The sequence below is a fragment of the Colletotrichum fructicola genome, assembly GCF_000319635.2.
Source record: "Colletotrichum fructicola Nara gc5 chromosome Unknown KSG_Nara_v1_contig10, whole genome shotgun sequence".
NCBI lineage: Eukaryota > Fungi > Ascomycota > Sordariomycetes > Glomerellales > Glomerellaceae > Colletotrichum > Colletotrichum fructicola.
The window spans coordinates 3,163,022-3,188,038 of record NW_027094060.1 but is presented as its reverse complement, the minus strand read 5'-3'; the positions used below and the strand labels follow the sequence as shown (position 1 = coordinate 3,188,038).

The following is a 25,017-nucleotide window of genomic DNA, read 5'->3' as shown; positions in this document are numbered from 1 at the left end:
AGGTTCAAATCACATATAACAGAGCAGTTAGTCCAAAGTCAAACAAAGTGAAGTTTAAGAGTCTATTGCATCTTTTATACACTCCTCAGAGGGAGAACTCTCCATGGTCTCATAACTCCAGCTCACAATGCTTTCCCTTTGTCTATCCAGGAAAACATAGTTGTGAAAGGAAGTTGTTTAGAAAGGCTGGGCCAAAAGTCAGAGGCTGTTCACATATGCTATTATTTGGGCGGGACTTACGTTGTCAGCGGGGTGGACCTCCTTGACAAACTGGTTGCCGAGGATGGGAATCTTCTGTGCGGGCATCAGTCATCTATCCTCCCGTAATGGTTCTAAGCAGTTGGCCTGGCTTACCTGGAGGATGTCCTTCTGTATTCTGGGAATGCCAGAGGTGTAGAACAGAGCAGCAATACCAGCAGCGGCACCGAAGCCACCAGCACGGACACCACTGAAATAGAAAGTCAGCACTTGGCTCTCCAAATACGTGGTCTTCCAGCGGCGTGTTGCTCCCGAGAACCGGAGGCCGTGTCCGGCTCCTGCCTTCGGCCTTGATCTCGGGTGTCCGGCCGAACGGAAGAGGGTGTTGAGGTTTCTTGAGGGCGCCGTGGGGGCTTCTTCGAAGGGCGCAGATGTTCGGGGAACACTCACAGCTTGATAACCTGGCTAACAGTCCAGCCAGCGACGTTGGGGACCGTGTTGTACCTAAATCCACCCAGTCAGTCCACTGCTCCGATTCGACGTCGTAGATTCTCGAGGCATTGCATCGTTCATTCATGACGTTGATGGGTCGAAAATCGAAATAGGGAGGTACTTCGGAATCGCAGGGCTATCGAGGAACGTACTTGGGGCCGAACTTGCTGCGGTAGGTAGGGTACAGAGTACCAACACGGGGCTGCAGAGAAAGCAGTGATCAGCAAATGGTAGGTTGCGCAGTGGCTCAAAAAGGCTCTGAGCAAAGAGAAAAGCCTCTGGGCGGACATCGGACTTACAGGAGTGACCATCTTGACTGTGTGCGTCGTGCAGACGAATTGGGATATTCAATTGCAGATGCAAAAGGGAATCGTGAAAGAATGATGATGTTGCGCGAGATTCTTAGCGGGAAAAGCCGGATTTCCATTGCGCCTCAGGCTACTGGCTGAGAGAGCTGGAGCCAATCGGCGCTGGTTTTCGACAGGACCCACCCAACTCGCCCTGAATCGGCTCAGCCTTGCGCTTCTCGAATGCAACGATCCTTTCCTCCACAAGCACAGCTCAACCGACGTCGGCGATCGAGGAGCTCGGCACGCCAACATGGACAAAGTCATCGATGCGCGCTTCGAGCGCGTTGAGAAGGCTCTTGCCAGTCTGATCGAGTCGGTTTCGAAATATCATCCGAATGCCAAACAGGCACTGGACCTTCATGAAGCTGACAACGATCTCGCGAGAGGCCTCGATGAGGGTACAGTCTTCTCGAATGAAGCTATTCACAACTCACCGCTAACCCTCAAAATTAGTGCAAGTTCACCAGAACAACCACCTGCGCCTGCAGCAGCTTCGTGCGACGACTTCGTCTCTTGACTCCCAGATCCGAGAGACACTCCAGAGTCTCGCTACGACCCGCAAGGACATCACCACCACCCAAATCACGATGTACACCAACGGACCAAAGTACCCCGTCAAGTACGATGAGCTCCTCAACTACGCCCGCCGCATCAGCAAGACCACCATGCCCCCGGCAGCCATCACAAACGGCGTACCGACGGAAGGCAGCACGCCCGCCCCAGACCCCAACGCGAGCATGACCGCAGCCACGACCCCCGGCGCAAACGGTATGCAAAGCCAGCCCGTCAGCGCTGCTCCAACACCCAGCCAGACCCAGACACCCGACCCGTCAGGTGTTATCAACGGTGGCACCAGCTCAGGGGACCTGGCTGCGACGCAGCAAACCACGACGAGTGGCGCGACATCTCTCCCCGATGGTCTTCGCAACCACCTCGACCCGCACTTCAACGCGAGCTTCATCCCGTGGCCGAACGAGTTCCAGATCCGCAGCGGTGCGATGGCGGTGTTCCAAGAACTGCAGGACCAAGGCATTGAACCGCGTGGCTACGATCCAGCGCAGATCGCCGAGGCGAAGCGGAAGGAAGAGGAGGAGCGCAAGGCGCGCGAGGAGCAAGAGAAGGCCGAGCTGGAGAGGAAGAACCGCGAGTACCAGGAGAAGATGGAGAGGATCCGCCGCGAGCAGCAGGAGGCTTACAGACGTGACAGCATGGCCGTCGGCGCTGGTGCCTCGTCCGCTGGAAAGAACAAGCAGTTCCAGTTCACGAGCATCATGGACGACGACGATGACGACGAATAGTCTTGCAGGTTGGACCTCACTGTGCACAACCTCCCTGGAGTAGTAAAAGCATCACAGCAGGCGTTTTGGGACATGGTGGCATCCATTTTTCGTCTACCTTTCATCCGTCTAAAACATCTAAATGGAAGAGAGCATTTTGAAATCCCATGATCAAAAGCGCTGCATATGCGCTGCTCATCAACACCAATGCAACGCTCAGCAAGTATTCGTACAAATAAAGTAATCATACAACAGCATGATTCGGTCGTCACATGCCAACGCCTCCACACTATGCCACTTAATCGATCTTGATGGAGGCATAAATCTTCCTGACGAACCACCAGCTAGCGAAGTAACCAATCGAGCCTGTGCGAAGTTAGCGTCGTGTTCGAACGGGTGTGCTTATGTGGTGGGTAATCTTACCGGTCAGAATGAAGAAGAGGAAGGAAATGAGGGCGCTGTATCCGATGTAAAGCACAGTTCCGGCCAGGTTACTCAGGTTCAGCTTAGTGATAAGGTATAACAGGCAGTTGGCAAAGATGTAGCCGCCGCTCATGCCGGCAGCGAGGAATGAGCGCCATTGCCAGTTGTAATTCTCGGCGCACAGAAGGAAGTAGACCATGAGGATCGTGACTGCGGCAGTGGTGACGATCATAAGGCCGTAGGAGAGGAAGAGGAAGCCAAACATGTAATAAATCCGGCTGAACCAGACCGAACTCATGATGAAGTACAGCTCAACGAAGATGGCACCGAACGGCAGTAGACCGACGATCAGCATGCTGGGGATCGGCCTCAGGTAGGTCGTGACGGGCGGGACCTGGCGGGGGATCTGGTTGGTTCGGACGGGGGGCTCAAGGACGGAAGCACGGAATCCCATCCACGATCCAGCAAAAGACAGAGGGACCGACAGGACGAACCAGATGGCGATAATGACGAGCATGGTGGTGAAAGGAACAGCACCTGAAGACTGCTTGGCCCACAAGAACAGATCGAGGAAGAAGAACGCGCCAAAGACGATGCTGGGCACCAAGATCGGGGTGAGTGCAATATTCATCTTCCACTTCTCACCCTGCATCGACTTGTAAGTCCTCGAGGAGACATAGCCGCCGACAAAGCCCAGAATGGTGTAGAGGAGGAGAATAATAGTACCGAGCGAGCCACGGTTAGACGGCGACAGGAAGCCGAGAAGAGCGAAGCAGATCGTGAAGCCGGCCATGACGAACAACTGCACACCATTTCCGAGCAGAACGGAAAGGAGGAGAGGGTGGGATGGGTTGCGGAATACGTCTCCGTGGACTAACTTCCACCCGGAGTCTTCCTGCACGCCATCCTCGATGACCGAGGTACCCGACAGATCGTCCAGGTTGATCTGGTCCAGACGATTGTATCGAGCAATATCCTTCTTCAAGGCCCTGACCAAGATGGACATGACAGTGAGGATCAGGATAATCACGATGATAGCAGTGTCAATGAGCCAGAACCAGTGGATCTTGGGGTCAAAGACATGCAAGTACTTGTCCCAGCGAGTTGCCCAGGCTGTCTTGGACTCCTTCCAATAGACCGAGTAAGAGAACTTAACCTCCTTTTCGCCGCTGTCCTCGTTGAAGATAATAGGCTCCATCTGGTTGTTGCAGTCCAGCAGACCAGGGTAGGCACGGGAGCTGGGCTCCACCACAACGCCGACAACACGGAGTTGGGTCTCGTCGCCGTTGACCGGGTGGTACTCGATGTTGATGTCATAGTGGTTGTTGAAGATGATGTTTCCCTGCTCGTCGGCGCCTCCCATCAGAAAGCCGGGGTTGTAGAACGTTGTGTTCGTGAAGTCGTCGTAGATCTCCTGTCCCGCGGGCAAGCCGTCCACGAGCCAATTCAAGCTGTAGCCCTGCTCGATACGGCGCCGAACAAAGCCAACAGCAGCCGGAGGATACTTCTGGATGCAGAGCGGCTTGCAAACCTCGTCGTTCTTCATGCGCAACTCGAAGGGCGAGGTCATAATGCGGTCTCCGAAAAGGATACTGCCCAGACTTTCGGACACATATTCGGGCGCGGGGGACGGCTCGCAGAACTTGAATCCGGGGTGGTAATAGTCGTAGGATACGATCGAGTGCAGTCGCGAGTCGGAGGGAGCGGCGACAGGCTTAATGCTGTTGACATACAGGGGAACGACGTCGCCCTTCTTGTAGGACGTGGGCGCAACACCTGGCAGGTAGAATGCGGACGCCAGCTGCGGGATCGCCAGCAGCGAGGCGACTAGCGCCGATGAAGGCGCCATATCTCGCAGTTGCATTATGGGGAGATACTAGAGCTCTGTTCAATATTCGCCGTCAGCCTCGGCGAATTGCGATGCGTTTGCGCTGTTCAAGAGAACAGTAGCGTGAAACATGAAACCGATGGGAATAGCTCCATAGATCGCGATTACGTACCCTTGGATATATGTACGCGAAGCGGCTTACAGCCGGTGGATCGTCCGGGTTTGTTCAGCTCCAGGCGAGATGCGTTGAAAAAATGACTCGAAAGAAAAAACGGAAGAGCCTGCGATCGTGGGTGTGGAAGCACAGAGCTCCCGAGGTGGACAGATGGCCAATTGCTTTTTTGTTGTGTCAGGTTTGGGAGCTTCGTCACTGCTTCCACAGGAGCTCCAGCTGCTTGCTGCCTCCTGCCTCCCGTCTCGAACAACTGTCCCAAATGCGGCTTAGTCACCTTTGCCCGAGCTCCCTGTCGGAACATTGTCTCCCCGGCGTCCCGCCCGTGGCGCAGGGGAAGGAAACACTGGTGGTGGGGTCCGACAGTCGGGGATCCACAAGCCCGCAGTTCCGGGTCCCGCACCTGCAGATCGGTTTTGCGGTTGCAAAAAAAAAAAATTCTTGGGTCGCGTCCCTGTTCACGTTGCTGCTTCAAAATTCTTCACCAGTCGCAGCCACTCTCGCCAGGTCAAAATGGCTGCACCAAGCACTCTGCCAGCTCTGCTGGACTCTTTGACACAGTCATTGACGACTTCGCTCGACGCAGCCCCGAAGCATTCAATTGCGCCACCTCAGAACGGCATCTCGCTCCTCGATGTCAAGAACGAGCTTCTTCTTTCCTACCTCCAAAATCTGGTTTTCCTGATCTTGCTCAAGCTTCGCAACGCCAAGAAGCAATCTAGCGACGATGAGAACGCCGACGATACTACGCAGGCAGTTGTCAAGAAGTTGGTGGAACTGAGACTTTACCTGGAGAAGGGTGTTCGCCCTCTCGAAGACAAGTTGCGCTACCAGATTGAAAAGATCCTGCGCGCTGCGGACGATGCCGAGAGAAACGCCAAAGCCGCCGAGGCAGCGGAGGGAGGCAACGGCGACAACTCCGAATCTGCGTCCGACGACGAATCAGGCAGCGACGAGGCGTCCGACGATGAGGAAGACCTCAAGGCTTCCGCCATGCAAGCCCGACCAGACGCCTTCGTCCGTCCCGCCGCGGCCTCTGCCGCTGTCGCAGCCGCCAAAAAGGATGGAGTCTACCGTCCGCCAAGGATCGCCCCTACAGTCATGCCTTCGGAGCGCCGCGAGAAGACCGACCGTCGCCCCCACAAGTCTGCTGTCATGGACGAGTTTATCGAGACCGAAATGTCCACCGCTCCCCTCGCAGAGCCAAGTATTGGTACAACCATTGTGTCTGGAGGTCGCAGGATGAAGACGGCGGCGGAGCGCAAGGACGAGGACGAACGACGCGAGTACGAAGAAACCAACTTTGTCCGTCTCGCTCCCAAGAGCAAGAAGGAGCAGGCTAAGGAGAACGCGAGAACCGGCCGCAGTGGTCGCATGCAATTTGGCGGAGAGGAATGGAGAGACTTGGGAGAGGGCGTGGACCGCATCAACAGACTCACTGCACGCAAGAAGAGCGGCGGTACCCGCGATCTCCTCGACAAGAGCCGGAAGCGCGGCAGAGAGACGACAGACGGGCCGAGGGGCAGCGGCCAAAGAGCCGAGATGGGAGAGCGTTTCCAGAAGCGTGTCAAGACCCTGGAGGCGGGCAGACGCGACAGAGGCAAGCGATAGACGGACGGAGATACCCCAACAGTGCGCCGAAAGGTATTCAGCATCAAAAAGAAAGGAGTTTTTGCCGAGGTTCTTGGACTGGGCTAGACTAGTTCAGTCGACGCTTTAGAGTCGCAATTGTGTTTGTGTCAATGTGTGGCCTGGTTGTGTGCCCATGGGAATTCGTTGACTGGGAAGTACCATACCGGCAGCTAATCCGATCGGCCAGCCAGCGATAATCTTCCGAAATTCGCGATCCAACCTGGGTCTAGATCACCCAACCATTTCAGCGTAGCAGCCAACAGCGGGTAGCCTCGGCGGTGTCTTGGTCCTCGGACTATGCATAGCCCTGCCACAGTCGACCATTCGGCCTTGATTTCGCATGTCTTCCCAAGTGATGACAGCCACCTTCGAAAGACTTTTCCAATGGGGTTTTTGAAGGCGGGCTGGATCAAACGGCGGCCCATGCCCCCCAGCAGTTCCCTGGCGTCAGGTCAAGACAGGCACAGGACAGTGGGCTAGGCCGGGCTAACCCCGTATTTCACATGCTTCCCTGTGGCGTTTCAATTGACTCCCCTAGCGTTCTTGGTGACGTCAATCGTTCATAACCAGTGGGCCTGTTCGCCGGCCGTCTCAGTCTGCCAGCCGCCGGGGGTTTGACGCGGACCTAACCTCAACGTTAAGGGAAGCTCACATGCCAGTGAGCTGCCCAGAGCTCCTGGAGCTTCCTAGGCTTGCCGTCTGCCACGTTCGCCTCGTTCTGTTGAGCTCCCTTAGCTTTTTTTTCCTCAATTGGTTTTATAGAGTTTCATACCCCCTTTCGTTGCTTTGTCTTGTCCTTCTACACTCCGCTGGACAAAGCATCGATTGCTCTGCTACTCAAACAACCACCGAACACGTCTGGGCTTGAGGCCTGTCTGCCACGATGCCGTCCGAATCTCGCGTAGAGAATCCCCTCTTCCATCCCTTCCTTTTCCTCTTCCAGGTGTTCCAATGGTTCGCGGATAAGATCTTTTCGCCCACTCCTCCCGAGCCGAGCACCCGCCTGAGCCGTCCCAAGGTGGCCGTCATTGGAGCTGGTATCACCGGTGTCACGTCTGCAGCGCATTGTATCGGCCATGGATTCGACGTCGTCATATTCGAGGCGGGCGGTCGCGAGAATTTGGGAGGTATCTGGAGTGTACGACAACCCCTGGCAACCCAATTTGGAGTAGCACTAACGTCAGATACAGAAAGTCAACAATTCTTCCAGCTTACAGATTCACTCCATGATGTTCCGCTTCCATCCCTCCGTGAAATGGGAGCGCGGCTACCCCGACAGACAGCAAATCCTCAGCCAAGTTAAGCAGGTTTGGGAGAAATATGGACTGGAGACTCGCACCAAGTTCAACACCCCCGTGGACAAAGTCTACCAGGACGAAAAGGGTCGCTGGGTTGTCAACAACACCGCAAATGGTCACTTCGAGGGCATTATCGCTGCTGTTGGCACATGTGGCGAGCCCAAAATGCCCCATATCCCTGGAATGGAGAACTTCAAGGGTCATGTGTACCACTCCAGTCAACTCACCGGGTATGAATCTCCAACCCCTAGGTACACTCTGGTGCGCTGCAGGACTAATGACTTTATAGAAAGAACGCCAAGGGCAAGAAGATGGTCGTCATTGGTGGTGGTGCCAGCGCTGTTGAGGCATTGGAGTTCGCCGTAGACGAAGAAGCCGAAAAGACCTCGATCCTGTCTCGCAGCGACAAATGGATCATTCCTCGCAATCCAATCGTGAACATGTTGCTGGCAATGAACATTCTTGGCCAAGAGACGAGATTCTCATGGATCCCCGAGACCCTGCTCCGCAAGTTGTTCTATCGCGACCTGCAAGATATCGCTCCTTACAACAAAGGCATCTACATGGACACGCCGATGGTCAACAGCCACGTCATGGAAACCATTCGCTCGGGCCATGCTGAATGGATTCGTTGCGATATCGAGGGCTTTACCGCTGATGGTGTCATCGTCAACCGACGTGCTCAAGGTGTTCCCAAGGATGGCCCAGGAAGGAGAGAGGTGGTTCCCGCGGATATCATTGTCATGGCTACTGGTTATAAGCGTCCCTCGCTCGACTTCCTACCCGAGGACTGTTTCACCGAGCCGTACAGCCCTCCCAACTGGTACATCCAGACGTTCCCACCCAACCATCCGTCCATCTCTGCGATCAACTGGTAAGTCTTGGCTTGACACATGCAAACTCACATGTAACTGACTCACTTTGCAGCACCTATGTTGCCGCTATCGGCACCGTAGGAAACTGGCATATCGGTATCTACACGAGAATTCTCCTCATGTTCCTCATCGACCCGTTGACGAGACCGCATCCATTCTGGATGAAGTCGTGGATCGAGATGACAAAGCTCCTGAAATACTTCTCGCCCACTGGCGCTTTCGACTTCTTCACCTACCTTGAGCTTCTGTGGTGGTTTGCCTTCAGCGTCACCTTTAACCCCTTCCGATGGAAGTGGGCCTTTTTCGTCTTCTTCGGTTTGGGTTTCATGCTTCCCAAGCGAGTCGTCGAAGTTGAAGCACGTATCCGCAATGGCATGGGCTTCCAGGAGGAGGTTGGACGTGACACGGGCCGGAGCATCTAAAACCTCCATGTTTGGTGGCTGGCAGAAGAAATGCCACCTGGAATTTATGGTATTGATACTGGAAATGTGACGACTCAGCTCGGTTCGGTTGGCGTGAGCATGGCTGATTTCATTTCGGCTCCGAGGCGTCCTTCATTGGGTTCTCATCGTGTACAAAAGCGGATGTGATCTGCCAAGCTATGGAAGAATGAAAAGCAAGCATTTCATTTGAGATCTGACCTGCGATTTTGAGAATTGAGATAAGACGACAACGCCAGTCTCGTGGCTTGGCTACAAGTAAAGAGGCTAGCAGACATGAGTGTCCCATCCTCTCGGGAGGCATGATCGGCACGCGCTGCTGTTTCCATCATGTTTGCGTTCGTCGCGCGTCCTCACGGGGTAGTTGCCAAGCTCAAGCCACTTTTCAGTAGTCGCCTATCCCTTGCAGGAGCTGATTCATCAGCACTTTCGTATGCTCGGGTTTCACCCGGGCGCTCGATCAATAACCCCGGACCCGAGATAGTCTAGCGCCGGTGCCCCGGTTAGGCCGGTTCAGCCCGTTCGTGGGCGCCCCATTGCCTTTTTGAGCCGGCCATCACTGAATAATACTTCCTCCTCTGGACTGGCTTCTAAACGTCCATTCCCTTGATGTACGCGTACTCCACCTGCGATCTACCAAGCCCACGGTACGGCGGCTCAAGCGGCTTCCCTTGGAAGCGGGGAACGGATATCCCGCCGTGCCCGCTCATAATCCATGCGTGTTGTACGACGTTGGCGATGACTTAGGCGATGCTTTCGAACGGGTTCGGCTGTTTTCATCGGCCTTCGTCCAATTTGCGGGGTAAAATGTGAGCTTGTCGTTCGATGTTATTCAATATTCAGCCACAGCTCTCTTCGATTGGTTTTGGATACAACTTTCTTGGCTCTTCACGCTGTTAGTGAACATGCTCTTGGAGGATGGGCATTCTGAACACCTTCGTATGGCTAGTTGGGTCTTCAGGGCTGGTGATTGATCAAGACATGATCCAGAATATCAAACCCTCCATTCTTTCTTCCCAGGCAAAACTTAGCATTCCGAACCCCTCTTTTCCAGTGATATCGACGACAACACGCTGGGATTGGCCCGGAGAACGAGCTCTGACCGGGTCCCTGTGAGCTTTCCCATGCTCGCAATGCCATTCTCAGACGCGAGCAATCATCGGGAAAGCGCGCAACCGGACGCTAACACCCACTCGCCGGGGTCAAGCTGAAGAGCAAGTCGTTTTGATGTCTCAGGGAATAGTGTGATCACGATCAATGGCGTCTCATGGTCGTCGGCGTCCTGCGTTCTGGTTCATGGGAGGCCGAAGATACCTGAACAGGCCATCCGAGGTGCCGAGGCAGGGCAGCTATCCGACCCGGGTCGTCGTTGTTTAAAAGCCAGCTTGTATTCCCCGAAGTTATGATGGAGGAATCAGCAGTCAAGCTCCACGACAATGCTTGGATTCCGCAGAAACCCATTGAGTACGCCCAGCCAAAACTTTATTCTTCCTTCCCATACCTTTTTATGAGCCGCAACTGATACTTCGATCTTCATAGGCCGACGGAAGAAGTCTGTTTCTTCCGAGCAATCCTTCAGTTCAGAAAGATCTATCGACGACATCACACCCACCGGCACTCCTATCTCAGAGTCACGACCATCCATCATGGCAACCACCAGCAGTCAGTCATCGGTCAACAAGCACATCATCAGGGAGGAGTCCAGAAGGATGAACGGCGCCTCGAGCAGCGACTCTGCCTCTGAGTCTGGCAATGAGGCCGTCACAAGGCACACCTCGTTTCAAACGCGGACGACCTCTTCTTCTCAGGTCCAGACCCAGTCGTCAACCAGGACCCAGTCTTCATCCCAGCTTACATCTTCATCTTCATTCTCGTGGAAGATGCTGAGTGTCTCTGAGGTTGTCAAGACTATCAAAGGTAAGATCGTCCGAGAGATCGAGGATGTCAGCCACGATCACTTTGAGAGGATGGGCCTCGAAGGGTACCTGGAGTACATCGGCAACGAGCGTTTGATCCACATGCCTGCCAAGGGCAGCCAGTGGGATCGGGTTTTGAAGGAGGCCGAGTTCTTTGCTATCCAGCTGGATGGCTTCGCAGAGAACCTCAAGAAGGTCATTCCCGACTCTTACCGTGCCCGGGATACTGCTTTAGCAAGCTGCTATTTGCTTCTCGAGGTAAGATGTCGTTTGCCCATCAATTATGGGTATTGGTTACTAACCTATTATACAGCTGGGTTGTGATCAGGCCGAGGCTCTGGAGCCTACTTTCAACGCCCTCTATGAGCTTGGTCTGTTGCTTTCTCATGTCATCAGGCTGCATGATATGTTCTCGGCAAGTGAGGCCATCAGGTCTGACCTTGACCGTGTCTTCTCCAGCCTCGTTCACCTCGTTGGAAGCATCGCCATCTTCTACAGACAGCGTATCAACCGCATCTTCAGCGGCTCGGTGACGATTGATTTCGATGCCGAGTTTGGTGCCCAGGTCTCTGAGATTTGGTCTTTGAAGGAGCATCTCTTCAACCACATGTGGGCCTACAAGCTCCGTGAGAAGCAGCAGTCGCTTGATATTGCCACACTCCGACAGCATCTTTTGCCGTCCAAGGAGTCTGTCAAGTCTTTTGTCTACGGCCGTGTTGCCGACCGCAAGCTCCGCGTCGACGGCACGTGTACCTGGATTCAGCACGACCTCCACGAGTTCCTCGGCAGCCAGGATGATATCTTTACCATCACTGGAAATGAGGGATGCGGCAAAAGTATGCTTGCTGCTTGGGTGAGGCAAAGGCTCGAGAGGCCCATTCACGGAACTCACTTCGAGACCATCTCTTATACCTTTTGTAAGTTATCTAGTCGCATTCTAGACGTTCCGTGCTAACATTGTGACCAGCGAGCGATATTCCCGAGGAGTCTTCGCCTCTTGCTCTTCTAAAGAGTTTGCTTTCTCAACTCTTGGAGTCTAACGTCGGTGACGTTGCACTCTTTGAGAAGCTGGGAGTTATCTTCGGCAGCACCCCGCCGGGAGAGCACAGCCACAAGCTCGAGACCGATCTTTGGGAGTGTCTTGAGCTGAGTCTTGCTGCCATCAACAAGAAGGCGCACCTGGTCTTGGTCATTGACGGCCTCGATGAGATCACGGGCGGGACTCAGAAGGCTAGTGACCTGCACAAGCGCCTTCACTCCGCTCTCAAGAAGCACCCCAACATTCAGGCCGTCACCTTCTCCCGCCCGATTTCCCACCTTGGCGGCAGTGGCAGCAAGCATCTGGTCATAACGCCTGACCACGTGCGCGACGATATCGAACTCTTCCTCGCCAACAGGCTCGGACGCATTCGCGCCTTCGCTGAAGAGAATGACAACTCCAAGCGCAACCTTGTCAATCAGCTTGCCGATCAAGCCAAGGGCTCCTTCCTCTTCGCCTACCTTTCCATCCAGCTCCTGTCTACAGGCCTAAACATCGGCTCATTCAGAGACACAATCTCCCGTTGCAATTCTGACGTGAAGGCTGTTATTGGAGAGCTCATGAAGAAGGTCAACATCAAGGAAGAGTACGGCGAGAGCAAGACCTACAACCTCTTCATCTTCATGCTCGCCGCACAGCGCCCCCTCACCACTGGCGAGATGACCAATCTCATGGGCGTTTCCTTGTCGAAGCGTACCGTCTCTCCTTCTGCCGACATTTGGGCCCCCATCAACAACACCCAGGGCCTCGTCAATGTGCACCGGGGAACCCTGCGCTTCAAGCATTCCGTCGTGAGGAAGTACGTCCACAGCCTCTGTGGCAACACCCTCATGAGTATTGAGGATGCCCACCGCCACCTGACGTTGGCTCTGATGCTCTTCGCTAAGACGAAGTTCACCTACACCTACGAGCCGTCTCTGGAGGGGCTTCCTCAAGACCTCATAGACGATTGCTTTCACTCGCATCACATCGTGCCGTATATGATGCAGCACTGGGTCTACCACTTCCGCTCATCATCTTTGGTTGGACAAAAGGGCAAACTCACCCTCACTACTGAGTTCAAGGAGGTCTTCCCCGAGACCACCTTCTTCTCCCTGCTCGAGTGGTCCCACTGGCAGACGCAATTCTCGCTCAAGGACACTATCGAGATGCATGATCTCACTCTTCGCATCCGGTCTACGTGCTTCGGCGAGAGGCACCGCTCGTATCTCCAGAACCTTATCGTTCTGGGAAGTCTTCGCAGACGTACCACCGACCAGACCTCCGCTGCCGAGTACTTTTACAAGGCTTCAAGCATTGGCCAGGTTGTGCTGTACAAGTTCAGCCCTATCGTCATCTCCTGCACCAACTTGTTCCTTGCCTGCACCGAGAAGATCACGATCACCACGCGAACCACGACCGTCACCTACCGTGAGGAGATGATCAAGTACATGATTGAGATGCACCGAGGCAAGAGCGGTAAGCACAGTGACGAGGTTATCAGGTGGACCAAGTTGCTGGCCAAGCTTTACGTCGACGTCAAGGAGGAGGAGAGGTCGTTGGAGATCTACCGAGAACTCCATCTCATCGTCACCGCCCGTTTTGGTAAGGGTTCCAAGGAGGAGTCTGAGCTAGCTGGTTCCATGAGTATTGTCCTCCAAGGAAGAGAAGGCCATGACCCCAGAACCATCTCCCGCCACACTACGCTTCTCTTTGACGCTGCCGAGGAGCTTTCATACACAGACGTCCGTCGCATCGAGATTATGTTCAGCCTCGCTCGTACCTACGAGTTCAATAAGCAGTATCTCATGACGGAGAGGTTGTACGTCAGCCTTTGGCGCTCCATCTTGGAGGCTTGCCGCCTCAAGGGCAGCGCCGAGCTCCACCTCCAGAAACTCAACATCGCCATCGAATACATCCATTTCCTTCAGCGCATCAAGCGAACCGAGGAGGCTTGCAACATTTTGGTGTGCCTCTGGGCTGAGTACGAACACCACAACTTCGAGTCTGAGGTCATGGTCATCCGCTTCAAGGAGCTGGCCGTCATCGCCAAGTCGTTTGGCATTATCAATATCTCCATGTCGATGCTCAGCAGGGTCTGGGGCTACTTCAAGTCTAAGAAGACCATTGAACACAAGGAGGCACTCTCGACCGCTACAATCATCACCGAGGTTGTCGAGGAGATTATTGAGACCACCGTCGAGACCAAAACGACCACCACTGTGGTCGAAACCGTCACCAGGGAGGTCTGGGAGACGACCTACAACCGCTGCAAGGGTGGCAAGGTCAATAAGGGATTCTTCAGTTCCTGCATGGCCCTCGTTAACCTCTACCTCAGGCAGGAGAACTGGGCTGAGGCAGAGGTCATCATTCGCAAGTCTCTGGAGGTTACCTGGGGTGGTGTTCTGACTGCTACCACCAAATTAACCATCGAAGGCGAGTTCGTGCAGGAGCGCGTCTCCGTCGCAAGGGGTCTCGCTCGCTGCTACCACAAGCAGAGGCAGTTCGACAAGGCCGAGGAGATCTACCTCCGTATCTTCCACGCCTGTTTCCACTCCCTTCGCGTCGAAGACCACTGCGTACTCGAGGCCGGCGTCGCTCTGGTCGAGTTCTACGAGGAGTACCACCGCCATGAGAAGGTCATCGATATCTACAACAAGCTTCTTCAGAACTACCGCAAGAACCTCAAGCGCGACCACCAGTTGACAGTTCAGACCCTCTACAAGCTGGCTGCTGTCTACCTCAAGCTCGGTCGCAAGGAGGCATACGACTGCTACAACGAGATTGTCACTATCTACACCCACGACGGCTGCTGTCATGCTGCTGGCCTTGATGCCGCCATCATCGTTCTCAACCACTACCACCTTGAGAAGCGCTACAGCGAGCTTCAGAAGATTTGTACTGTTCTCTGGAAGACTTTCGTTCACCACAACAAGGAGATCCAGTTCACCGAGGAGATGGTCGAGGTCATCTACGAGCGCTACCGCTACGTCCTGGAGCACCACGCCAAGGTCGAGTTCTCTGTCCGGTACAAGCTCACCATTGAGTACCGCGAGACAGTGACCAAGGTCTTTGGTGCTTCCGCTGGCATCGTAATCAAGGCCATGATCGCGCTTGCTGAGGTTTGCGAGGGTTCCTCCGAGCATTACCAGGAGTCGGTCAGGGTCTATGAGGAAGTCATCACCAGGACCAAGACGACGAACGTGGTCACCGAGACGACAGTTCGCACGATGAAGAAGCGTCTGTCCCACCTCTACGTCACCGTCATTACCACGGGCCAAGTTTCAACTACGACCACAGTCGAGCGCGCCATTTCTGTCAACGTCGAGATCTACGAGCAGCTCAGAATCGAGTTCGGCTGGTGGCACGAAACTACTCTCGCCAAGCTCCGGGAGATCACCCTTCTGTACAAGAAGCTCGGCACTAAGGAGTCCCACATGGCCATCGTGCAGATGCTGCAGGCGTCCGTCATGGAGATCATCACGACCGTCACCATCTCCACGACCCTGCACACCGCCGCCTCCTCCTTGGCCCAGATCTACATCGCCTGCGGCATGGTGCGACACGGTCACGATCTCCTTCGCCAGCTGCGCTACGTTCTCCTCTTCCCCGGCTTCGAGGGTGGAGAGAAGGATGTTAGCATCAAGGTCAATCGCAAGGTCTCTAAGGTGTCCTTGGTCTTCCTCATCTCTTTTGAGCAGGCCTTGAACGTCGACTCCAAGGTTTCGTACAGCTTCTCTGAGATCATGGCGGACGTGCTCTTGGAGACGATCTTGTACGAGCAGTACATGACTGTCATGTCCAAGTTCACAGAGACCAACAACATTGAGGTCGTCATCGAACATGCTGCTCGTCTTCGTTTTGTCTGGGAGTCTCGTGGCCGCTCCGGCTTCGTGGCTGTCCTCGACAAGAAGCTCTTCTCGCTGTTCACATCTAAGTACTCCAAGTACCTCGGACCCGCCGCAACTAACCAAGCTGGCTCCGACTTCTACGTCGGCCTGCTCAGCGAGATCGGCGAGGGCATTGCTGCCGACAGAGACTCCATCGACTTCGGCCATGTCTCTTGCAGGGCCGCTTACACGGTTACCAAGAGGTTCATGGAGAAGGAAAAAGACATCAACAGAGCCCACGAAGTGGCCAAGGTCGGCTTCAGCTTTGCCAACTCTCAACGCTTCTACCACATGGGCAACAACTTTGTTTGGGGCTTCCGCTTGGCTGAGCTTCTTGCTGGCATTGGCGTGAGCACCTGGAAGTCTGCCAATGACAACGCTAAGGAATCCTCTATTGTTACAAGCAGAAATGTGATGCAGATGGTGTTCACCGCCATGAAGGAGCGCAGGTTCGACTTCGCTGGCCTTGAGCCCAGAGATGTCAAGAGTCTGGTTTACCTCCTTGGTGAACAGAAGAACTACGCCGAACTCGAGGTACGTTAATGGATGACAAAATTAAACGAGATCGAGCTAACAATAATTTCACAGAACCTTCTCACCATTCTCTGGCAGTCCAGGGAGGTGCAGCGCATGTGGCGAGCCGATATGGTCCTCAACATTGGCTCTCTCCTTGTCAACGCTCACATCTCTGCGGGACATCTTGACCAGGCAATCAACCTCTGCGACACTCTATACTACAACGTCCGCCAATCCCGTGGCGGTCTGGACACCCAAGCTCTGGACTTCGCCAACCGCCTTACACAGCTTCTCCGCCGTGGCGACCGTCTTCGCGACGCCGCCCACGTCCACCAGGACGTCGTGTGCGATCTCGAAGAGCATCTTCTCGCCACCAGCGGTGCCGACAAGGACGATAATCTCCGCAACGCTGCCGACATTCATCTCGATGGTATGCGCAAGTGCAACTGGGCCTCTCGTGGCGATGGTTTGAGGAATACGAAGGAGGTATATGGCCGTCTCGTCAAGGGGTACGGCAAGCTCAACACACCTGCGGTTGAACAGTGGACTGCACTGAGTCCTGCAGATGAGAAGAGGGAGACCAACCAGGCTTTCACCTGGCCTATGGAATGGAAGCTTGAAGGTGCTGACATGGCAGGCGCAGGACTCAAGAGGCCTACAATTGCGTCTGCGAAGGAGAGATGGAGGTGCTGGAGCTATGGATCCAGCGTGGAGGTGACAACTTACTAGACAGCCCGTGAACGGGGATTCATGTTCCGATTTCCTTTTTGTTTGCTCATCATTGTTACACTTTACCCAGAAGCCTCAGAGGCCCACCGCTTAAAAGCTTGCATCTCATTGAGTTAGTTTAATAACACATTGTTACGTTGATATCGTGGCCAACCCATAGAACATTGGTAGTTTCAACGGCGGCCATGGTTATGACGTGACTTCTGATGCCCTGTTTACCCAACATGTTTTCTCGAGGTATCTTCGACGCTTTGGGAAGTCAAGGCAAAATGGTCCACGAGCTTTTGCCACTCTTCATATGTTACGCCCAAATTCTCTCCTTCTACGTCTCCAGTTCTCTACTCAACATTTGTCAAGCTCTGTGCCTCCGTGAAACTACTCTGACCCCCGCTACAGACCACTGCTAACTTAGAAAGCAGCGCGGATGTGAACTCTCATGTTGCCGTTGCCCCAAGCATTGTTCTGTCCATATACGAGGCCGTTGCGGGTGCAGGCATCCATGATCTGCCCAGCAGAGCGGGCAACGTTGCCACAAGGGCTGGATGTATCCCTAGGGGGGTTTCCACCGGTGGCCACACCGGTGATCCGAGCTTGGCCGCGGCTGCAAAAAGAGGTACCGCTGACGACAGCATTGCATGCGACATTGGCGCGGGCAGCGATGAAATCAATGCACCAAACCGCATCAGCGACCTGAATTCGAGATATTAGTGAGCCCACACATACTCCCCGAGGGTCGTCGTGAGGACTTCACGACAGGGAGGTGGGGACAATGGTACTTACCGAAGCAGCGCCGCCAGGCTTGTCGAAAGTGCAACTAACATCAGCCTGACGCTTCTCGAGACCATCTACAAATTCGAGTATGTCAGCCTCTTTCACATGCTTCTACAGCCAAGATCAGTTCTCCTAACCGGTTGAAGTCTCGTTGAACGCGAGGGCGATAGCCTCCTCCGGCGAGGGGTGGTTTCCGTTGGGGTTGGCAATGATATCCTCAGCCCACTTCTCAAAAGAGAAGGGTACTGCCACATCGACGGCTCTTACGTCAATACCAGCATCCATAACAGTTAGGGCTGCTGCGATAAGAGGGGTGATTGCCAAAAGGCCGGCGGCGCGCATGAAGTTGACCATTTTGGAGTATGGTCGATGTTGAAGGAGAAGTTGAAGTTGAAGTAAGGGGACTAGAATATGACTTGCTGGTTTGAAGGAGAACCAGACGAAAGATGTAGAGCGACGAAAGGCTTTATAAGCAAATTTATGTGGCTGTTAGGCTACTCAAGGCCACTTTCCTTCTTAGAATGGTTGTAAGACGTGTGTGCTGTACAACAGCTCGTTTGCTATTTACATATTGCCAAGCTCAAGCATCCACCCTTAGCAACTCCCCAAGCCAGGGACTGAATCCTTACAACGGAGCCGAGGCAACATCACAAGGCGACTGGTTGAAAGTTCGATCTTGCTGCACGCTTTGTACGTGGAAAAGCCCCAATTTCTTCAGTGATTATAGCCAATAAGACAATCTAAAAAGCTCCGCGTCACATCCACACGCAGCCGGCCGCGACGGATGGATGTTGGCTAGACTCAGCGGCTCCGGGTTGCATTGCGTCCAGGTAGCAGGCTTGGCTATTCTCGGCATGGGAAACGAATGTCTCGGGCAGGGGAATAAGAGATGAACGTCACCCCGCTGATTGCGAGCAACTAGCGCAGGCAGCCATTTAGTTGGTTTCTTGCGACGTCCCATAGGCCGGCTCGGATAAAGTAGACTAAGTTTGATAGCCCCGCTGCGGTGCGATATCCGGTGCCCGGTCGTAGTGTATTGAGGTAGCCCCAGCCTACAAGGGCAGAACCATGACTATCTGACTGAAAATACGGTCTGAAAAAACTCAGAAGGCAAGAGAATTTGCTTTCCGACTCAGCCTGAGCTACTGTCATGTTCTGCCTCGGTATCGGACGACGCGGTTTTTTCAAGTTTCTCACACAGAGACAACCGATTGAAAAACACCTGAAGACCGCGATTCATTGGCGAAGGTATGATCAACCTCGCTGCCAAACCTCACCATTGGACGGGTTAAGATGAATTGCAGAGACAAGAACCAACCCTCAGGACATGATTACTCGTCATTTCGTATACGTGACTTGGACTGAGCTTCTAGATCTCAAATATGGTCTCTCAAATGGAATCATAGAATTGCATGTGCAAGTAGGATCTCGCAGTATGACTATGAGCTAAGAAGTGGAAATTTCGTAGAAATCTTCTTCCAAATCCGCCCCTCGCTAATTACTAAACACCGATACCGCATTGAGATGTTCCATGCCACATGCCACCTAGCCTAGCTCTGACATGGCGAACTTTCGATATCTCTTCAGTTTTCCTCACGGGAGTATTTGAAGAATTTATGGATATAGGCCTTTGACATTGCACAGTCGATAGACCCGTCTGCGGTAACCCAAGGCAGGGGACCCGAAAAATGCGTCATGTAATTATCAGAGGACTTGTCGATATCTCCATAACCCAACAAAAGTCTGCTGTTCTTAGGTTGATAGCTGAAGCATTTGCACTTGACTGCCTCCGGTGCCAGTTCTCGTTCTTGGAGCTGTAGGAGGTCGCATGTGCAATGGCCCATTCGGAAGTGCTCAGACAGGCTCCTAGAGTCACGCTATCAGTATCACTCTGCAACTCAACCGGCAAGAGCCTAGATGCGACTCACGGTTCTGAAGAGCTGCTTCCCCACATAAGCTTCTGCTCTCCAATTTCGCCAATAAAAGCTGTGCACTTTGCCAGAGGCAATGCCGCCCTTTCCCACCCTTCTCGACTTACGCAACATGCTTCTAGCACGTTGTCGTCGTTGACACGAGCAGACAGACAGCGGCCCTTGAAAATGTTGAGGACTGTTTTGTTTGTTGAAGGGAGCGAGTCCATGCAACTCGCTAAGCTTCGGTGGGATGCTGCAATCGAGCCAGGGTCGATTACTAGCTCAGCTCTTGCAAAGACTGCGAGCGCAGCAATGAGTACTGTATTCAACATGGTTTTTGAATCTTGAAGTGCTTGATGTGTTTGTGGGGTTTGCTATGTGTACCGATCTGGAATTCTAACAGAGATTGCTGCTTTAAATACTTTGCTGGTTCCGACCCTGATGGATGCTGAAGTTGAGTTTTCACGCGGCTCGAGACCGAAGGGGTTCTCTTGACTATGGAGCCCAACCTTTGTGTCAAGTGATGCATGATGCATTAAGTCAATTGAATTTGGGCACCACGACCTGAGCCGGCGCAGGCACCGGACCGGAACCCACTCCGCCGGCCGTCGTTGACCCACAGTCGGCAAGTTGGCTAACCTCAGCCACAGCACGTGATCGGACATCAATCCACCGAGTGCGCAAGCCACTCATGTGTTTCTAAGCGGAAGATTCCAGAACGCAGCATTCACCCGCGCTTCCCGGGCGAAAGTGGGGTCGGGGGAGGAGCAAAGACCCCTAGAATCCAATCCGACCACGCGGAAGGACGCAGCTGTTGGCGGGGTCCCGCCTGAAGGTGTCGACCTCGTAGGTAGCAAGCACCCGGTTGCCATCCAGCAGCAGCAGCAGCATCAGTAGTTACCAGCTTCGGTGGTTGCAGCAGCAAATACCACACCACACCTCACATAGGTTCTGACTCCACGAGGCTGAGTCGGAGCATCGGTCGGCATGCCCAATTCCTCCTGCTGGGCGTTACTTTAGTTCCCGTACCTCATACAACTTCCCGATCTCGACATCCCGATCCACCCCGCCGACCGATCGAAACGCACACGTACATGCTCTGCGCTGGAGTCGAATAATCTTCGGGTTTCTCTGGCAGCAGCAGTCCTTCTTTCCGTTCTTGCTCGTTCCATGCACTGGTCTTCCCGACGACACCTGCCGACGGCCACTTAATACTGCACTTGGCCAGTCATCCATCTTCGCACTGCATTCCGTCCTTCCAGTTCAAAGTCTGATTCACGACTACCAATCGACACGAACCTAGACAAATCCACCCATCGTATCAATTTCCCACGCCAGTGTGTAGGCCTCACTGCCGACAGGATAGGATTCACGATGTCGAGATCAATCCAGCTTAAGGAGGAGGGTAACCGCCACTTCCAGTCAGGCGATTATGCCGGGGCAGAGGCATTGTATTCTAAGGCGTAAGCACTCCTCTTCTCTCACTTGACCCTGTCCAGCATGCCAGGCGAGCTTAGTACGTAGAGACAAGTTGCTGACAAGGACATCGAACAGAATCATCGCCGACCCTAAGAATCCAGCCCTTTACACGAACCGCGCCATGGCCCGTCTAAAGCTCGAAATATGGGACTCGGTCGTCTCTGATTGCGAATCCTGCCTGGGCCTTGCCCCTGATAACCTGAAAGCCCATTATTATCTGTCCCAGGCCCAGCTTGCGCTGAAGGACTACGAATCGGCCCTTACAAATGCCCTACGTGCCCATCAACTGTGCGTCCAGACTGGAGATAAGTCTCTTGCGGCGATCACAGCACAAGTCCTCCGCTCGAAGAAGGAGCGGTGGGATTGGAAGGAGAGGCACCGCCTTCGCGAAGCACATCAGATGGAGAACGAGATCGTCGAGATGATGGAAAGGGAGCGCAAGCAAGCCATTGATGACGCCATGGACGACAGCGAGAAGAAGGAGATTGAGGCGGAGTGGGACAAGAAGATTCAGCTTTTGAGAGAGACGTTTGAGAAGAGCCGACCGGTGGAGGAACAGAGAGGCGAGGTTCCGGATTGGGCGATTGACGATATTAGCTTCGGCATCATGGTCGACCCCGTCATCGTAAGTTTGATTGCCATCATGGATCCTCAACCATCGCTGACTGGTTTCTATAGACCAAGACTGGAAAGTCTTACGAAAGGGCTTCGATCATGGAACACCTCAGGAGGCACCCCAGCGACCCTCTGACTAGGGAACCTCTTTTGCCATCCGAGCTGAGGCCCAATCTTGGACTCAGGCAGGCGTGTGAGATGTTCTTGGAAAAGAATGGCTGGGCGGTGGACTGGTAACACGAACACACAAACTTCTTCTAAAGTATACTTTTGGCGGTACACCTTCTTTCAAGCTTGCATAGCACGGCGTTCTGGGGTTCAGCGGGATACAAGTGAGTTAGTTATAAGAACAGTCTCCATAGCGAGGCCTGGAGGCATCTATTTCTAGGCACTATGAGGTTTACTCCCACACTGCTGCCATCGTGATGCCAGAGAAGCAAGGTGCGTAAATACGACGCCGCAATGCCGGCATCAATGATTTCCCCAGTCCTGCAGCGACTAGGAGCTACCGCAGCCCCGGAATCGTTAACGATTGTATGGGGCCGCCACGGCCCCACCACTAACGCTCTCGCTTGTCGGCCACCCGCCCGGGGTAGGTCAAAAGTTTCTCACACAAACATGGCGTGGCACCGTGACGTCTCTGAAAGCTCCCAATCGTGAGGAAAGGAAACTTCCCAAAATTAATAAAACACAAAAAATGGAACTGGATGCCAATCGCTGACGGGAATTGAGCCCGACGTGGGGGTCGAACCCACAACCTTGAGATTAAGAGTCTCACGCTCTACCGATTGAGCTAGCCGGGCGACTGAACCCAGCTTGTTTGATGGTTGGGGACGGTCTAAGCGCAAGTGGATTATGAAGACAGCGTGACACAGTCAAACGGGCTAGTAGGTGTGTTCAGACGCCTAGCACCTTTTTCGGCCTGCATTAGGCTGTGAAATTCATCTTTGATGCTCTGGATACTATGTCTACCGTTTGGATGTGCTGGTTATGCCTGGCTCCTGAAGAGTCGAGAACTGACAGAACTCAAAGCAAGTTCAGGCTCAAGCGACAGACGAACCACCAACGCTATTCCCAGGCGCTGACTTCAGACGAACCTCCATGCTTTACAGGTTGCCGCAACCTAGCTTCCGGCAACTTTAGCGCCCAGAACTAGGCGTCCAAGGCATGTATTCCCGATGGCTGGGTTTTTCTCTTCTTCATTGGTATATCTTTTGATTATAGGCCCATGACCATGGTTTGTGAGGAGCTTAATTGAAAGCTGGTGCTGTATTGGATTTTCTAAGATATTCCTTTTCAACAGCGAATATCTCAACCAAGCGAATTAGCGGCTGTCAATTTGATTGATTGTTGGCAAATTGAACAAATCTTGTGATGTACCACTGATTTCCCTCTGAATATATGCGTATTTACTCTCTCACTCTTGAAGAAGAGCTGACATTACCCCCGGCCGCATCGGCCTTACAAAACCATGGTCGTCTTAAGACTCGACGTCCTTCTTCTTCGGATGAAATGTGACTGAAGAAACACCGTGTCGAGTAAAGTCTCCCCAAAATGTCCAATTGATGTAGCCACCGTCCCCAAAGTTTACCACTTCTCCATCATGAAATACGAGGAGACGGTAAGGGAGTGCGCCATTGCGGGAGTCCGAGTAGTGAATAATCTTGTCCTCTTCTATCGAGTTACTGTTGAAGTAGTACTCGAGACTGTCATGGATCACTAGCACGTTGTAGCGACCCCGATGTCGTTCTCGAAAGGCGTATTCTGCAAGTCGGCCAACCCATTGGTCTCGACGAATCTTGTCATTGTCCGAAGAGCAGATGTAGGCTGGTATCTCTGTTGAAACGTTCTTTTCAGGCACCCCTTGGAAGTCAGGGGAGTTCAGAGAGATTGGCCCTCGAGGCTTCGTAGAAAAGCGCCGGGAAAGCAAAACTAATCCAATGATGATGGCAATACTGAACAAGAGGGACATTGGCCAACACCATCTTGCTAAAATTGAAGGCGTTTCCATTTTACTGAGTTGGAAAAAGCAGTGCTAGACAAGGCTTCACAGTCGTGAAAACTCTGTAGGAGAGACAGGATCCGACCATCATTTGTAGTAGCCAAGGCTTCGTTTCTCGGGCTCTCGGGCTTTCGGGTACAACTTCCACAGCAAATCAAAACTGGATGAGGGGCATCTGGAACGGGCACCCCCGGCCATCATCAATTTGGCGGAGGCCGCCTGCAAAAGGGAGGCCTATTAGATGAGGTGCCGCCCATAATTCACACCGAAACACTCTTCAAATCAGGCGTGAGGCGCCCGCATGGCATGCGAAGTTGAGGCACATAAGAGATGGAGCGTTTTTATTCGTTCGTTCTTGTCACACGTTATGAGTTGTCCATGCGCCCAAGATTCAAATGAGGAAACAATGCGGCACGTCGAGATGGCGGTGGCCTATTAGATATTGGGGGCAACTGGGTCTCTCCCCAAAAATGACATGTTGGATGCTTATATTGTCTTGGCATGCGAAGAAGGCTCTACGTTCCGGTCTTTCTGACCCGTCACCCGAGGGCCAAAAGCAAATACTTTCTAAATATTTCTGTCCCGCAACCAATCGCAACCAAAGGGTGTCACTATCCTCCCATTTCTAGCCAAAGAGCATCACGGGCACTTGGCGCGCAACCTACAAGAACGCTCAGCATTCGACACACAACAACAACAAGTAACAATATCACAGAAACACTCGTCATCAGCTATCTAAACAACGCATCGAAGAGATGGAGGTTTTCGCGTTTGTCGCAAGTGTTGGCAGCTTCGGGGAGCTACTGCTGAAAAGTTTCAGCGCCCTACATCGTCTGCAAACACAATTATCGGAAGCGCCAGATGAGATCAGGCGCATTTCCGGGGCCATGCATCGCCTGAAGCATGTGCTGGATGAGATACAGGCCTTGGGTGCACCAGAAAAAGAGCTCATCAGCAAGAAGCCAGATACTGGAGTCCCCTGGGAAGACCAAACTGCCGCTGTGAAAGCTGATTTAGAGAGCCTGCTGCAGGCGCTGCAAAGACTCGAAAAAGAATTCAACAAGCCCACAAAGACTTCCAAATCGATACGGGCACGATTTAAAAAGGTCTTTTCCAACCAGGATATAGATAATTTCGAAAAGAGACTTCTTGATCATCAGTCTTCCTTCACGTTCATGCTCAG

At 53.3% G+C, this 25,017-nt stretch overlaps 9 protein-coding genes across 9 annotated transcripts; 5 read left to right on the top strand and 4 right to left on the bottom strand.

Moving 5' to 3' along the window:
- Window positions 1–177: 177 nt before the first annotated feature.
- Window positions 178–1,001, bottom strand: CGGC5_v016432 (uncharacterized protein; the record flags this gene model as incomplete). Its single annotated transcript, XM_032019446.1, has 6 exons — window positions 178–186; window positions 241–294; window positions 355–448; window positions 649–702; window positions 843–892; window positions 990–1,001. The coding sequence occupies 6 exons, from the start codon at window positions 999–1,001 to the stop codon at window positions 178–180; spliced, it is 273 nt and encodes a 90-aa protein (XP_031893240.1).
- A 289-nt stretch (window positions 1,002–1,290) lies between these two features.
- On the top strand, window positions 1,291–2,338 carry MED4 (Mediator of RNA polymerase II transcription subunit 4; the record flags this gene model as incomplete). The annotated part of the gene is made up of 2 exons (XM_032019333.1): window positions 1,291–1,438; window positions 1,494–2,338. The coding sequence occupies 2 exons, from the start codon at window positions 1,291–1,293 to the stop codon at window positions 2,336–2,338; spliced, it is 993 nt and encodes a 330-aa protein (XP_031893239.1).
- A 277-nt stretch (window positions 2,339–2,615) lies between these two features.
- Window positions 2,616–4,604, bottom strand: EMP70 (Transmembrane 9 superfamily member 1; the record flags this gene model as incomplete). The annotated part of the gene is made up of 2 exons (XM_032037612.1): window positions 2,616–2,683; window positions 2,741–4,604. 2 exons carry the CDS (start codon window positions 4,602–4,604, stop codon window positions 2,616–2,618), a joined length of 1,932 nt encoding a protein of 643 aa, XP_031893387.1.
- A 649-nt stretch (window positions 4,605–5,253) lies between these two features.
- CGGC5_v016429 (Uncharacterized protein) lies at window positions 5,254–6,351 on the top strand (the record flags this gene model as incomplete). The annotated part of the gene is made up of 1 exon (XM_032037500.1): window positions 5,254–6,351. The coding sequence occupies one exon, from the start codon at window positions 5,254–5,256 to the stop codon at window positions 6,349–6,351; it is 1,098 nt and encodes a 365-aa protein (XP_031893388.1).
- Window positions 6,352–7,255: 904 nt separating this feature from the next.
- On the top strand, window positions 7,256–8,967 carry CGGC5_v016428 (Baeyer-Villiger monooxygenase; the record flags this gene model as incomplete). Its single annotated transcript, XM_032037387.1, has 4 exons — window positions 7,256–7,510; window positions 7,563–7,900; window positions 7,960–8,544; window positions 8,598–8,967. 4 exons carry the CDS (start codon window positions 7,256–7,258, stop codon window positions 8,965–8,967), a joined length of 1,548 nt encoding a protein of 515 aa, XP_031893379.1.
- A 1,664-nt stretch (window positions 8,968–10,631) lies between these two features.
- CGGC5_v016427 (uncharacterized protein) lies at window positions 10,632–17,054 on the top strand (the record flags this gene model as incomplete). The annotated part of the gene is made up of 4 exons (XM_032037274.1): window positions 10,632–11,159; window positions 11,215–11,818; window positions 11,869–16,343; window positions 16,398–17,054. 4 exons carry the CDS (start codon window positions 10,632–10,634, stop codon window positions 17,052–17,054), a joined length of 6,264 nt encoding a protein of 2,087 aa, XP_031893380.1.
- A 408-nt stretch (window positions 17,055–17,462) lies between these two features.
- CGGC5_v016426 (uncharacterized protein) lies at window positions 17,463–18,179 on the bottom strand (the record flags this gene model as incomplete). The annotated part of the gene is made up of 3 exons (XM_032037163.1): window positions 17,463–17,744; window positions 17,835–17,899; window positions 17,963–18,179. The coding sequence occupies 3 exons, from the start codon at window positions 18,177–18,179 to the stop codon at window positions 17,463–17,465; spliced, it is 564 nt and encodes a 187-aa protein (XP_031893381.1).
- Window positions 18,180–19,408: 1,229 nt separating this feature from the next.
- CGGC5_v016425 (uncharacterized protein) lies at window positions 19,409–20,070 on the bottom strand (the record flags this gene model as incomplete). Its single annotated transcript, XM_066153516.1, has 3 exons — window positions 19,409–19,691; window positions 19,754–19,818; window positions 19,864–20,070. 3 exons carry the CDS (start codon window positions 20,068–20,070, stop codon window positions 19,409–19,411), a joined length of 555 nt encoding a protein of 184 aa, XP_066007169.1.
- Window positions 20,071–21,112: 1,042 nt separating this feature from the next.
- CGGC5_v016424 (STIP1-like proteiny and U box-containing protein 1) lies at window positions 21,113–22,069 on the top strand (the record flags this gene model as incomplete). Its single annotated transcript, XM_032036937.1, has 3 exons — window positions 21,113–21,201; window positions 21,293–21,842; window positions 21,896–22,069. 3 exons carry the CDS (start codon window positions 21,113–21,115, stop codon window positions 22,067–22,069), a joined length of 813 nt encoding a protein of 270 aa, XP_031893383.1.
- Between the last annotated feature and the right edge of the window lie 2,948 nt (window positions 22,070–25,017).